The 12,552-nt window shown below is 38.1% G+C and overlaps 1 protein-coding gene across 4 annotated transcripts in view; it reads left to right on the top strand.

Moving 5' to 3' along the window:
* MIB1 (MIB E3 ubiquitin protein ligase 1) overlaps positions 1–12,552 on the top strand; it is a 102,753-nt gene that overhangs the window by 28,167 nt on the left and 62,034 nt on the right. For all 4 annotated transcript variants that reach the window (XM_073331409.1, XM_073331411.2, XM_073331410.2 and 1 more), the window contains 4 exons: positions 2,236–2,369; positions 3,492–3,599; positions 3,742–3,939; positions 7,525–7,676. In XM_073331409.1, coding sequence (XP_073187510.1) covers positions 2,236–2,369; positions 3,492–3,599; positions 3,742–3,939; positions 7,525–7,676 — 592 coding nt within the window. The remainder of the gene's footprint in view (positions 1–2,235; positions 2,370–3,491; positions 3,600–3,741; positions 3,940–7,524; positions 7,677–12,552) is intronic.

The raw sequence follows: 12,552 nt of genomic DNA, 5'->3' as shown, positions 1-12,552 counted from the left end.
AATAATAATCTCCAGGAAAGTAGTTCCTACTGAGGGCTGGGGAATACTCCTATTGCAAAAGAATTTCCATGCTGGATTGTACCTATTGTCCATCTAGTCCAGTATCTTGCTTTAGAGGAAAGTACAAGAAACCCTGTAGTAGGCAGATGTGGGATAATCCACTTCTCAAAAAAGTAATCTTCACCTCTATTAGCTAAAAATCTAAAGCACTGTTTATCAGAATACAAAGAAATAGTGCCTAAAGGCCCTGAGTCAGGATTGGAGTCCTATTGTGCTAAGCACTGCAAAAATATATAATAGTGTCTGCTCCGAAAGCTTACAATCAAGAGATGATAGGTGGGAGTGAGGTAAAGATGTAAAATGGATTCCGTGACTTTCAGAGACCTCCATGATATTTTCTGCTTCATCTTCAGCCTGGTGCCCTGGGGCAGTGGGTGTTCTGGAGCTGTTAGTCCCCCTTCCCTCACAGATAGGGGTGCCCCCCCCTTTTTTTAAAGTAAAAGTCACAGCCAGGTCACGGGCTTCTGTGAATTTTTGTTTATTGTCCATGACCTGTCCATTACTTTTACTAAAAATAACAGTGACAAAATTTTAACCTTCATTATGAGGCAGGAAGAATAGAAGTACCCAATCTATCTTCTCCATACTGTTCTTTATTTCGAGATGGACTTCTGAGAAACTTCTTTATTATTAAACCTGTGCTTTCTGCTTTGGGCATGCCTTGAGTCTCCTCTCCTAGCCATATTTGGCTTTGATGCCTCAAAAACATTCTGGGTAGTTCTTTCTCCCATTGCCTCCTATAGATGAATGCTAAGTTCCGTTCCCCTAATACATAAAAATTTCCTGCGAGAGTTACAGTAGGGCTGCAAAAAGAACAGGAGTACTTGTGGCACCTTAGAGACTAACAGATTTATTAGAGCATAAGCTTTCGGGGGTTACAGCCCACTTCATTGGATGCATAGAATGGAACATATAGTAAGCGCACGCACACACACACACGCACGCACACGAAGTTGCCATACAAACTGTAAGAGGCTAATTAATTAAGATGAGCTATTATCAGGACAAAAAAACTTCTGTAGTGATAATCAAGATGGCCCATTTAGACAGTTGACAAGAAGGTGTGAGGATAGCTAACATGGGAAATAGATTCAATATGTGTAATGACCCAGCCACTCCCACTCTCTATTCAGACCCAAGTTACTGGTATCTAGTTTGCATATTAATTCAAGCTCAGCAGTTTCTCGTTGGAGTCTGTTTTTGAAGCTTTTCTGTTGTAAAATGGCCACCCTTAAGTCTTTTACTGAGTGGCCAGAGAGGTTGAAGTCTTCTCCTACTGGTTTTTGAATGTTATGATTCCTGATGTCAGATTTGTCTATTTATTCTTTTGCATAGAGACTGTCCGGTTTGGCCAGTGTACATGGCAGAGGGGCATTGCTGGCACGTGATGGCATATATCACAGTGGTAGATGTGCAGGTGAACGAGCCCCTGACGGCATGGCTAATGTGATTAGGTCCTATAATAGTGTCACTTGAATAAATATGCGGACAGAGTTGGCAATGGGCTTTGTTGCAAGGATAGGTTCCTGGGTTAGTGTTTTTGTTGCGTGGTGTGTGGTTGCTGGTGAGTATTTGCTTCAGGTTGGGGGGCTGTCTGTAAGCGAGGACTGGTCTGTCTCCCAAGATCTGTGAGAGTGAGGGATCATTTTTCAGGATAGGTCGTAGATCTTTGATGGTGTGCTGGAGAGGTTTTAGTTGGGGGCTGAAGGTGACAGCTAGTAGTGTTGTGTTATTTTCTTTGTTGGGCCTGTCCAGTAGGGCTGCAGTAGCTGTAAGATGAACTGTACAGCTGGCATGTCACTTTGTGCGTAAAGCCCTGGGGGAAAGTCTGTATTTTTAGTTAACTTCCTCTAAAAAAGCAGAAATCCAATACACCGGCCTGTAAATCATTAACATTTTTTCTCTAAGTCCTAGTCCCATCTATTTGTGTTGTCAAAGCCAATCAGACAGGAATCCTAACTGTAGAGTGAAACTGATCATCTTTGAGTAAATTTGAAGTTTCTGAACTGATGAGAAACTGATGTCAGTGAGTTAGAGCTTTGTAGTGCTGAAGTGCTATACTAAGTCATAAATTGAACAGCTACTTGTGTAAGTCTCTTCAGATAGGAAAAACAGCCAAATTTGTTGTTCTCTGTTTGGAGTTGTGATCTTACATGCTTTGTTTGATATCTGTAGAGAGATTGTCTCAACTTTTGAAGAAACTGTTCGAAACACAAGAATCTGGGGACCTCAATGAAGAACTTGTTAAAGCTGCTGCTAATGGAGATGTAGCTAAAGTGGAAGATTTGCTAAAGAGACCGGATGTGGATGTGAGTGTCTTTTGTGTGTGATTTCTAACGCACAGGAAACGCAAGAAATCCCAAATCCTCTGCTAGGGATTCCCCTTGCATGGATGAATCCCCCGTGTACAGAGAGCTGGCATACCTGGTTCCTGTCCCTCTGCTCCATAGCCTCTGGAGGTAGGGAAGGGGCTAGAAACCACTGTGTTGCAGCCATCCACAGTGAACATATTTTTTTGTGCCATATGCCACCTGGCATGAATTAGAGCAGCCTTCAAGCTACTCTAAGTAGGGTTGAAGTAGAGAATTGAGTAGTCGTAAATGGTGGCTGTCCTTAACTTCTCTTATCTCCTGGGTGGCTTTGTGGGGTAGGGAGAACCATCCTCATCAGGCACTTCCCTAGACTGCTGAGCCAATCAAGCTGCTAGCTTGTTCTTCCTGATGTTCTTGCAGGACAGTGAAGAAGCTTCTTCCTCCTTCCTATAGTCAAAACACTTAAGAATCATAGGGCTCAGCTTGATTTAGAATGTGTTTCAGTTCCCAATCAAATACATATTTTCTTTTTAATGCATTTGCTTTTGAGGTCCAGAGGTTGGTCATCACTGGCCTTAAATGTTAATTTGAATTTTAAATTAGTTCAGATTTGTACAAGCAATAAAAAGGAGTCTACATGCATGGCTATAAGTCCCCTACCATAAATTAGGGGAAAAATAAATTCTGCAGAATACAACTGATTCCCTTCCAAGAAACCTGATTCTCTTTAAGAGTCCACTTTTGCAGCAGCCTGACTAAAATCTTCAAGCTAGCAATTTAATATTAAACTTTGGCATAAGTAAAAATCAGAATAATGTTATTTCTTCATTCTTGCTAATGAATAAGAAGTGTAGAGATGGAAAAGGCCTAATAGATTGTACTGTCCCCAGATATGGTCTTGACTTTTCGTTTTCCATTATTTGAAAGCTGCTCTGATGTTTGGTATGTTAGCCCTGATGGAGATGATTTAGGCAGAGTGCAGGTGAAATGAAAGTTTCACAATAAACAGTTTTTATAACACGGATATTTGCTGATATTACTGGTAGTAAATATCTGATGTTCATGTGTATGTATTGATGTACACTGTAAGTTAACTTCTCATTCTTAATATACTTTCAGGTGAATGGGCAGTGTGCTGGACACACAGCTATGCAAGCAGCCAGTCAGAATGGACATGTTGACATTTTGAAATTACTTCTGAAACAGAATGTGGATGTGGAAGCGGAGGTAATTTAATTTAAAATATGGACTGGTTTTTCTCTAATGGTGGAAATGCAATAAAGATCCCTTAATTGGTCATTTTAAAGTAAGCCTTTTATAATTTTGTAGTACAAAAGGAATTTGTTTTAAATCAATGTTTACACTTTAGGACAAAGATGGAGACAGGGCTGTTCACCATGCAGCTTTTGGAGATGAAGGTGCTGTGATAGAGGTTTTGCACAGAGGCAGTGCAGATTTGAATGCTCGCAACAAACGCAGACAGACTCCACTTCATATTGCTGTTAACAAAGGTCATTTACAAGTTGTAAAGACCTTGCTGGACTTTGGCTGTCATCCTAGTCTCCAGGTAAAACAAATTTTGACTTTCATTTTTTGTCTTCAGACTGTAAGATTTATGCAAGTATGGTATATGCAAGCTGCATGTAGATGTATAAATCTTCCTTTTAAGGCTGATGCATTGAATTGTTTTCTGTATTTCATATTGAGATTTAAAATGCACCTCTCTTGCTCTAGGCATGTGTATAATATTTTAAGCCTATATAGATTGGGTCAGTGTACAAATACGTTTGTTTAACATGCAGATTAACTCTCTTCATCCAGTCAGCACCCCTTATCTTTCCCCACATATGTAATCTGGTGAGAGAGGCTTTGCAGCATGACCTGAAGGCCATCAGATTTAGACTGTCAGAAAAAGGTAGAAAACAACATCCAGAGTTGAATCCATCAGACAGTATGTCTGCCACCAGACTTCCATTCAAACATGATGTGTGTTATTGAGAGCCTCTGCTGCTATGATATTACACAAGGAGGAAAAACTGCCTCTGTAAACTAATTGGAAACTAGTGGAAACGGTGCTGCAAAAGGGAGAAATACTGCCTCAAAAATGAACAAATAAAACCACACTTCTAAATAAGCAGGCAGCTACATTCTGTCTGAGCTGAAGCTTCAGCATAGCTGCATGCACAGTGCATTGCACATGTAAAGCTAAAGATGAAAAAAGATGGATAAATGTGCTGAGGTCAACATCTGAAAGAAAAGGTTGTAAAGCCTTAGGCAAATATGAACGATACAACACACACTTACTGTTGCCATCTGGATATCCTTGTGCTTCAAACTCCACCCGTTTTTCCTATTTGTGCACCTGGGAAAGAAGAGGTGAGAACTTTCTTAAAGCAGATAATGTAGCAATTGCTATTTTCTCAGTTTATTTCCTCCTGGCTGCCTACTTCCATCTTACAAGGGCTGAGGTATTATTTACAAGTATTACTTCCATCTTACTGAAGTAGAATCTCAGGTAGCTAACTTTAATCCAGACCCCAGTTTCTATAAGTGTTGGATATAACAACCAGCCTGTTCTATTTGGTTCAGTCATAGGGACAATTCAGTGAAATTCAAATGGCCTGTGATATAAAGGAGGCTGGACTATATCTACTGATCCCTTCTGGCCACAAACTCAATGAATCTATGAAATTATACCAGCCAGAGCCAATGAAAATCAGAAAATCCCTGTGACAGTAATACATTGTCAGATTCTGCACATCTGAAGAGACATCTAATGCAGATTCAGTTAAGCAATTGATTTCACTGAGATGGATGAGAATGCAGGAGGCATTTGGGGTTAGGACTTGGCTGTAGCTAACTGGCATGTTCTTTAACTCTCAAGCCAACCCACTGCACAAAGGAAAACAATTTAGTCTACCTACAATAAGCTCAAGAAATCTGATTAGTTGGAATGAGTAAACTATATCATTTCATTTTGGTGGGCCAGTGCAGGTTGTCTGCCAAATTTGGCAGATATTTCAATTTTGGTGTCTGCCATTCCCACAGTAAAAGTTCTAAGGGATCCTTTTTACACTATGCTGACGTGTGCTGCTAATTGATAAGCACTAGTGATGAAATCCTGGCCCATCTGAAGTCAATTGCAAAACTCCTGATGACTTCAGTAGGGGCAAGATTTCACCCAGAAGCATGAATCCTGAGAATGTGTCTGTGCAGCAGCACAGTGAACTCAACTAAACACATTTTCCTACTTCAGACATTATAGAACACTTATTTTTAATTTGAATTGTTGGGTTTTTGAACAAATTATGCACAAGTTGTTTCGCTTTTGGAGTAATGGTATATTTTTTCTTTAATTTGGACTTTTCAAAACTAAAACCCTGGCAAGCTAAAAAGTGAATATAAATTCTTTGGTCAGGTGTGTGCTGAAAAATTTCTGGCACCTTTGAACCATGTATTGTCTGGTTGGTACTAGCCATAAATTATTTACAAAATTTAATGTTGCCCTATGAAATCTGTCCTTTTGCTTCATTAAGAAGACAACCTTGTACAAGTTTAACTATCCTGAGGGGTGCACGTTTTTCATTGATCTGCTTTGTTCATATTATTTTTATTAGAGGAGGTTTTAGCTTGAATTTTTGTATGGCAATTATGTCTCAAACGTGACTAAACTTATGTATATATTTGAAATTTATGCTAGTAGACATTTGAATTTTTATAAATCTTGAACTTAAAGAATTGCTTTAATGTCTAACTTTTTTGTGATGCATGACACTTTTTATAGCAAATGCATGCAGAAAAAATGGCAGTTAATGACCTTTGTAGGTGATACTGAACTACAAATTGCCTACATACTTGAAAAATGTGCATAGCTCTTCGTTGTGTGCAGATTACACAGATCTACCTCTACTCCAGATCTGAGTCTGTCTAGACTGAGATCTGTGCGTCTCTCTGACATCTCTTCGTGGATATTCAGCAGACAGCTAAAGCTCAACATGACTATAACAGAGCTCTTAATTTCCTTTCTCCCTACTTCTTTCTTTCACTCAGTGGTCAACACAACCATCCTATTGCTCAGGCCTGTAACCTGGGAGTCCTCTTTGATTCAGACCTTTCTCTATGTCCTCACATTCAGCCTATGTGTAAATCTTGATTTTTTTTTTTTCTGCATAACATCTCTCAGATACAGCCTTTCCTACCCATCCACACAGTAAAAACTTTTGAGCTGACTCTGATAAACTCATGTCTCAATCATTGCAGCGTTCTTTTCCCTGGTGTTGATGTTGCATTCTTGCCCCAATCATATCTACTCAGAATGCCGCTTCAAATGTCTTTCTCCTAATGTGTTGCTTTGAGATGTTGCCTGTCTTTGCATCCCTCCACTGGCTCCCTCCTCTCTATTGTATCAAACATAAACAACATGTCTTCATTTTCAAGGCCCTTGATGTCCTACCCTCTTCCTACCTATCATCTCTCATTCACTATTGAGATGTCAGCTCCCGCCTCTGCTAGGCCAATAATTCCAGCCTTGTTAATTTTTCAAAAAAGCACCTCCATGCTTTCTCATGTGGTGCCCCTTGCTATTGGGGCAGGAGCTCCCCATAAACAGCTGCAAAGCTACCTCCTCCAAATTCCTCCCTAAAACTGTATTCTGCCATGTTACCTACTTAAAGCTTGTGAAGTGGGCCACTGATATGCTGAGACAGTTACCTATCATGCTGATTAATATTGTGTCATTGTTTCCTTCTACTTCCCTTCCTGTCTTACATTTAGATTGTGGGCTCATTGAGGTAGTGACAGTCTGTTCTGTATTTTGTTGTTTTATGTTTGTGTAGTGTTTAGTAGTGTGGTGTCCTGGTCCCTGATGCTATGGTAATACAATTAATAAATAAATACATATATATTAACTTCTCCTTGAGACTGTCCTTGTTCTGTGATTAAACTTCACCAAAAACTATTTTGACCAAAAAGCAGTATAAGTGTGCAGCCTGGACTGAAGTTATAATTGTAAGTGCTGGAAAATGGTATTAAAAATTATCTTGTATTTGCATCTCATTAGTTCCTATAGTGACATGTGAGACCTTCTTTTCCCATAAATTTCCTTTTTAAATAGGTAAATGTGGAAGCTGAAGAAAATAATTTCTATTTTTAGGATTCTGAAGGAGATACTCCGCTTCATGATGCGATAAGTAAAAAGCGTGATGACATCCTGGCTGTACTGTTAGAAGCTGGGGCAGATGTTACTATTACAAACAATAATGGATTTAATGCTCTCCATCATGCTGCACTAAGAGGGAATCCCAGGTAAAGTCTTGTTATCTTTAGTGTTTAGTTCATGATATTTGATTAAAGGAGGAAAAATAAGAAAAACATTCTGGTATTGCTGTAACTTTTATAGTAGATTTATTACACTGAAATGTTGCAAGCCAGATTTTTATCCAAAAATGAAATTTTGGAGAGAGACTTTGTTAAAATGGTTCAGCTATTGAGTATGAAAAGGAAGAGTGAGATGGTTGGCTATGTGGTGAGGGGAAGCAGATGCTCTGCCAATCATTTTAAAAAACTTTTTTTTGTATACAACCATTAACCTGAGGGTAGAAAGTTGAAATTTTGAATGGAACGAACCTTTATGAAGAAGAGCCATTGAGTATTTCAGTGAAAATTTGAGATTTGGGAGTTAAGAGGCTTTGAAAACTGCATTTTGCACATGCACAGTAACTGAGATAGAGATATTTTTATTGGTTGGGTTGTGCCTGCATGTATGGTAGATAAATATACTTGGGAATGTGGGTATTTCTGAAATTGTGCAGTGAGCAAGGGCTCCATAGGAGCACAGTGATTTGCATGGTTAATTGTGTTCTCATATAGTTCAAGGTATGCTCAGAGTGAATCAAAGGCTGTCCTGGCCTAATTAATTAATTAAATTAATTTAATTAAAAATTAATTAAATTAATTAAAATATTTCGCCTAGGAAATTTCATAAAAAGTACTTTGAGGGAATATTAGGCTTTCAGATATGAGAATGCCATGGTTGTGGTTCCATGTGTAACCGTAACTCTGTCCCCTTGTGTGATTATCACATTCCTGTCTTGAGTCTTTGATCTTAAGTTACTATTTTTCAAGTAATAATGTAATATAGGTTTATAATTTTTTTGACCTATGCGTAACAGTTCATTCTTTAATTGTTGACTTGTAACCATATTTTGTTGTGTTCAGTAACTACACATTTTTTATAAAATCTTCATTTGTATATAATTTTAGTAGTTGGCTTTTTTGCATGATTTAAGCTGTTTGGAAAGCTTTCACTGTCACTGCTTGTGAAGATTTATTTATGGATAAATTACATTGTCCAGAGTTTCAGTCCAGCACTTTCATTAGCATTAAGTGCAAATATAATGGAAAATGTGATGTCATTTGCATGCAACTAAAGCAGCATTTTATGAATAAATGAAGTGTTAATATTTTTATTTCATTGCTTGTTTGAGCTGAAAGGTAATGGATTGTTTAGTAACAGCAAAGCTAATGGAGTTGCACGTGGAATTGTGGGTATTGCTTGGCCTGTAGAATCTTTACTAATTTTTGTGGCTAATACATGGGAAGAGAACCACGACTGACTTTTAACTCTTACATTTTCATGACTGGCGGTTAGGAAAATATTTACTTGTAATTTGTAGTGTCCATATGGAATCAGACACACATAATAAACACAGAAGCACATAGTAACATTTTTAGTTGTGTTGAATGCAACTACACTTTAATCCAGTGGAAATGATGTTATGAAGAATAGGAAAAATTACACTCAATTTTTTTCTACAGCACTCATCACCATAGTATCTAAAATAGGAAACGCTTCAAGGAGCTAATCAAGACACTAGACAACACAATAGCTGCACTCATTTGAAGGCACTTGCCTTTCAGACAGAGTCTGAAGCCGTGTTATTTTACTAGATTAATCAGTGCTCCTTGTTATCTAGGTAGCAGCAGTAGCCAAAAATACCAACTTCTGTCTCCAGCTTGCCAGGATTCAATTGGTCTTGCTCTGAGGACCCTGTCTAGTGACTGTGGTCCATGTGTTATTCACCTCAAGATTAGATTCCCTGTATTTGGGGTCAAGACCACTCTTACTCATTGAGACTAACTGCTTATTGGGCCACTGAAGCTGTCTGATCCCAGGGGGGAAATTTTAGGAGTTGGAATCCTTCTCTTCCATGATGGAACCCAGTGTGTCATCACCCCACAGTAGATCCAAATGAGCTCTACTCTGACAGTTCTCAGAGTGCGGTGCAAACCCACATTTCATAGAAACATTCCTGCAGTAACAAGCTTAAGAACAGTGATTGAGAGGTGGGAACATATTCCAGGTATAAGTGATTGATTGAACCCTGCGGTGGTACCTAGATACTATTGTGACTGAAAAGGAAAGGGTAGATTTATGTAGGTAACTGAGGTGCTTGTATGGCTCTCATATATTTATATAACTGAATACCTCCTAAGTGGTTTTCGTTTTAATCTTTTTCTTTTTTCCTTCTTTCTTAACGTATCGAAGAAATAGTTTGATTATTTCATACAAAAATGTATGAGTGGGTGAGTATTTTCCACACTGATACGAGAAGAAATTAAGAGAAAATCTCATGAGGTTTGCATTTTGTTATGAAATTTTCATGGCCCCTCATCTCTTGCCAGAGTGGTTTGTGTAGTCCCAGGTGCAGTTTTGTCTGCAGCAGTCGCAAACTTCCACTATTGGTTGTCCGTTTCATTGCCCCTCCTGCTAGTCTCCTTCCAGTTAAAACTAGGGACCTGTTAGCTCGGATACTTCGTTCTTAACTGTTGTGTTGTATCATATATAGAGTGGCACTTTGTTAAATAGAAGGAACATAAACTATTTAAGGCTTTATAAGTCAAAACCAGCACATTAACTGGAAGTAAATTTAAAGCTAGTGCCGTCTTTGCACCTGATGAGTTCCCGTGGTGTCGTGTGAGATCTTGGTGTTTTACTAGATTATCTGTAATTTTCACATATCTTGAAGCTATAGACTTGTGTGGAGAATACTGCAGTAATCCAGTCTCAAGGTGACAAGGTCTCATGAGTAAGTGTGAAGACCACATCACAAAAGGACCCAAACCTCTTGCCAAATTTAGATAGATTTAATTTACTTCAGAAGTGCTTGGATTATACAGCAACGCTTACTATTAAGATTAGATGGATGATGGCAAGAGATCCCTAGACATCCAGAAGCATCCAGAAGCAGCTGTGCGTCTACTACCCCCCTACATTCCACTTTGAGAGGTTGCTAGTCCTACTAATAAACAGCAGGCAGACCTCGTTAAGAGTAACTGTGTAAACTCTACTAGAATCTTCAAGTGTGTCAACACCTTGTCAGTAGTATTGAAGGCAGTTGTTCTAAAAGACTTGTCATAGACATTTGACTCCAAGATTGTTCCCAACCACAACTATTGTGTTTTTCTCTCATATGGGGAGACTCCAGGATGGTATGGAGATGGGGTCAGACAGCTAAGGACTCTTAGAAGTTTCTGGAAGAGTTCTGTCATGACTCAGTCTCTTCTCTCCCCCCACAGGAGATTTGTGATAGTTGATGTATCAGTAAAGCAATGTTGTTTGTTTGAATAAAGGTTTAACGGCCTTTTTTAAAAGTTGGTCTCCAGCAATGGCCTTAGCACCTCTCTTTTGGCATTCACGTGCAAGTAGGGGCCTGGAACTAATGCACATTGTGGCTCATACATTCTAGCACACCAAGAGTGCCAGTGAGCATCGTGGCTGAAACTCAAGCAAAGATAACCCCTCTCCCCCCAAAATAAACCAATCAACTAACAAGCTGTTTTATGCTACGACTCTAGAGACCATTAAGTTAACAGAGCAATACACTTCCAGATGCTTTACCTTTAGCCTAGCTCTCACAAAACCTCGTGCAAATTTGGTCACTGGAGATAAATCATTGAGGTAAACGTGGTTCAACTTTGTTGATATTATTAGGCTATTATATCTAGCACATTGAATTATGTTGAATTGCAAAGTTTTAATATATTGCCATTTCAGTTTTTAATTTGATCATTGCTTATTTCCCAATGCCTTCTTTCTAATGTTTTGTTTTAATTGACAATCTGAAAAATCACTAAATGTTTAATTGATTTTTGGATATTAAGTAGAAAATATTAAATTAAAACAAGGCAGTAAATAGTTAACTGGTTTATAGTTTTAGATAATTCAGAATTTTTTTCTCCGCATTTGTCCTTCTATGAAAGTGTGCTTGTGCGGATACAGTAAGTGTGTCTTAATGATCATATGTTGATTACGGTCAATAATCAGAATCCTAATGCTTGAGTTTTAATTATTGTAACAAGTAGGATATTTTACCCCTATGTGTGTACATGTATGAAAGAACAATCAGTGTAGAATAACAGTTTTCTTGGCTTTTATAGTAGAATGTAAAATGTATACAATACAGTAGACCTTATTTCGTATGTGCCATAGATATACTTGATGCTTAAAGGAATTGCTGAGTAAGAAGAATCAATTATGTTCAAGATAGATGGAGGAAGTGTGTAGAAATTTCATTTTTATTTAACAGAGAACCTTGTTACAATTTTTGAGTCCACCTAAATAGACCACATTGTTACAAACTCATTAGCTTCAGCCTTTTAACCCTAAAGATAATGAACCCCATTGATCAAAGTTGTAAAGACATTTCTCTAATTTTGAGATATGTCCATTTCTTACATTAACCAACTTTTACAAGAACCAAATAGAAACAAAAATAGGACTTGAGTATATATTACGGGTCAATCATATATTTTCCAAATTACCATAATCATGGTTATATTTAACTTGTCCAGAAATCTTCTGTTGCTTCAAATATTTTGAGCTAAAGAATGTAGCTGTGAAGAGTGAGTGAGTGCACTTGTCCCCATAGCCGCAACCGTCTTGATTCTGCATTCTGTCTTGGGAATAAAACTTAAAGAATAGTGGAATTAACATCTTAAATTGAATAGTCTTTTTGCACAAAAGAACTTCTTAAGTAATGGCTGTACAGATTACCATCCTTTGTTGGGCATCCATATTACCAGTTCATCAAAGGAATAATTCAAAGTTATAATTTTAGTATAGTTTAGCTTTAAGTGGGAACAGAAGCTGAATGTCTCACAGTTAGATGCACTTTTCAAA

This window comes from Lepidochelys kempii, chromosome 2 (assembly GCF_965140285.1).
Source record: "Lepidochelys kempii isolate rLepKem1 chromosome 2, rLepKem1.hap1, whole genome shotgun sequence".
NCBI classification, from domain to species: Eukaryota; Metazoa; Chordata; order Testudines; family Cheloniidae; genus Lepidochelys; species Lepidochelys kempii.
The sequence above is the reverse complement of the archived record's forward strand: the minus strand, read 5'-3'. Positions and strand labels throughout refer to the sequence as shown.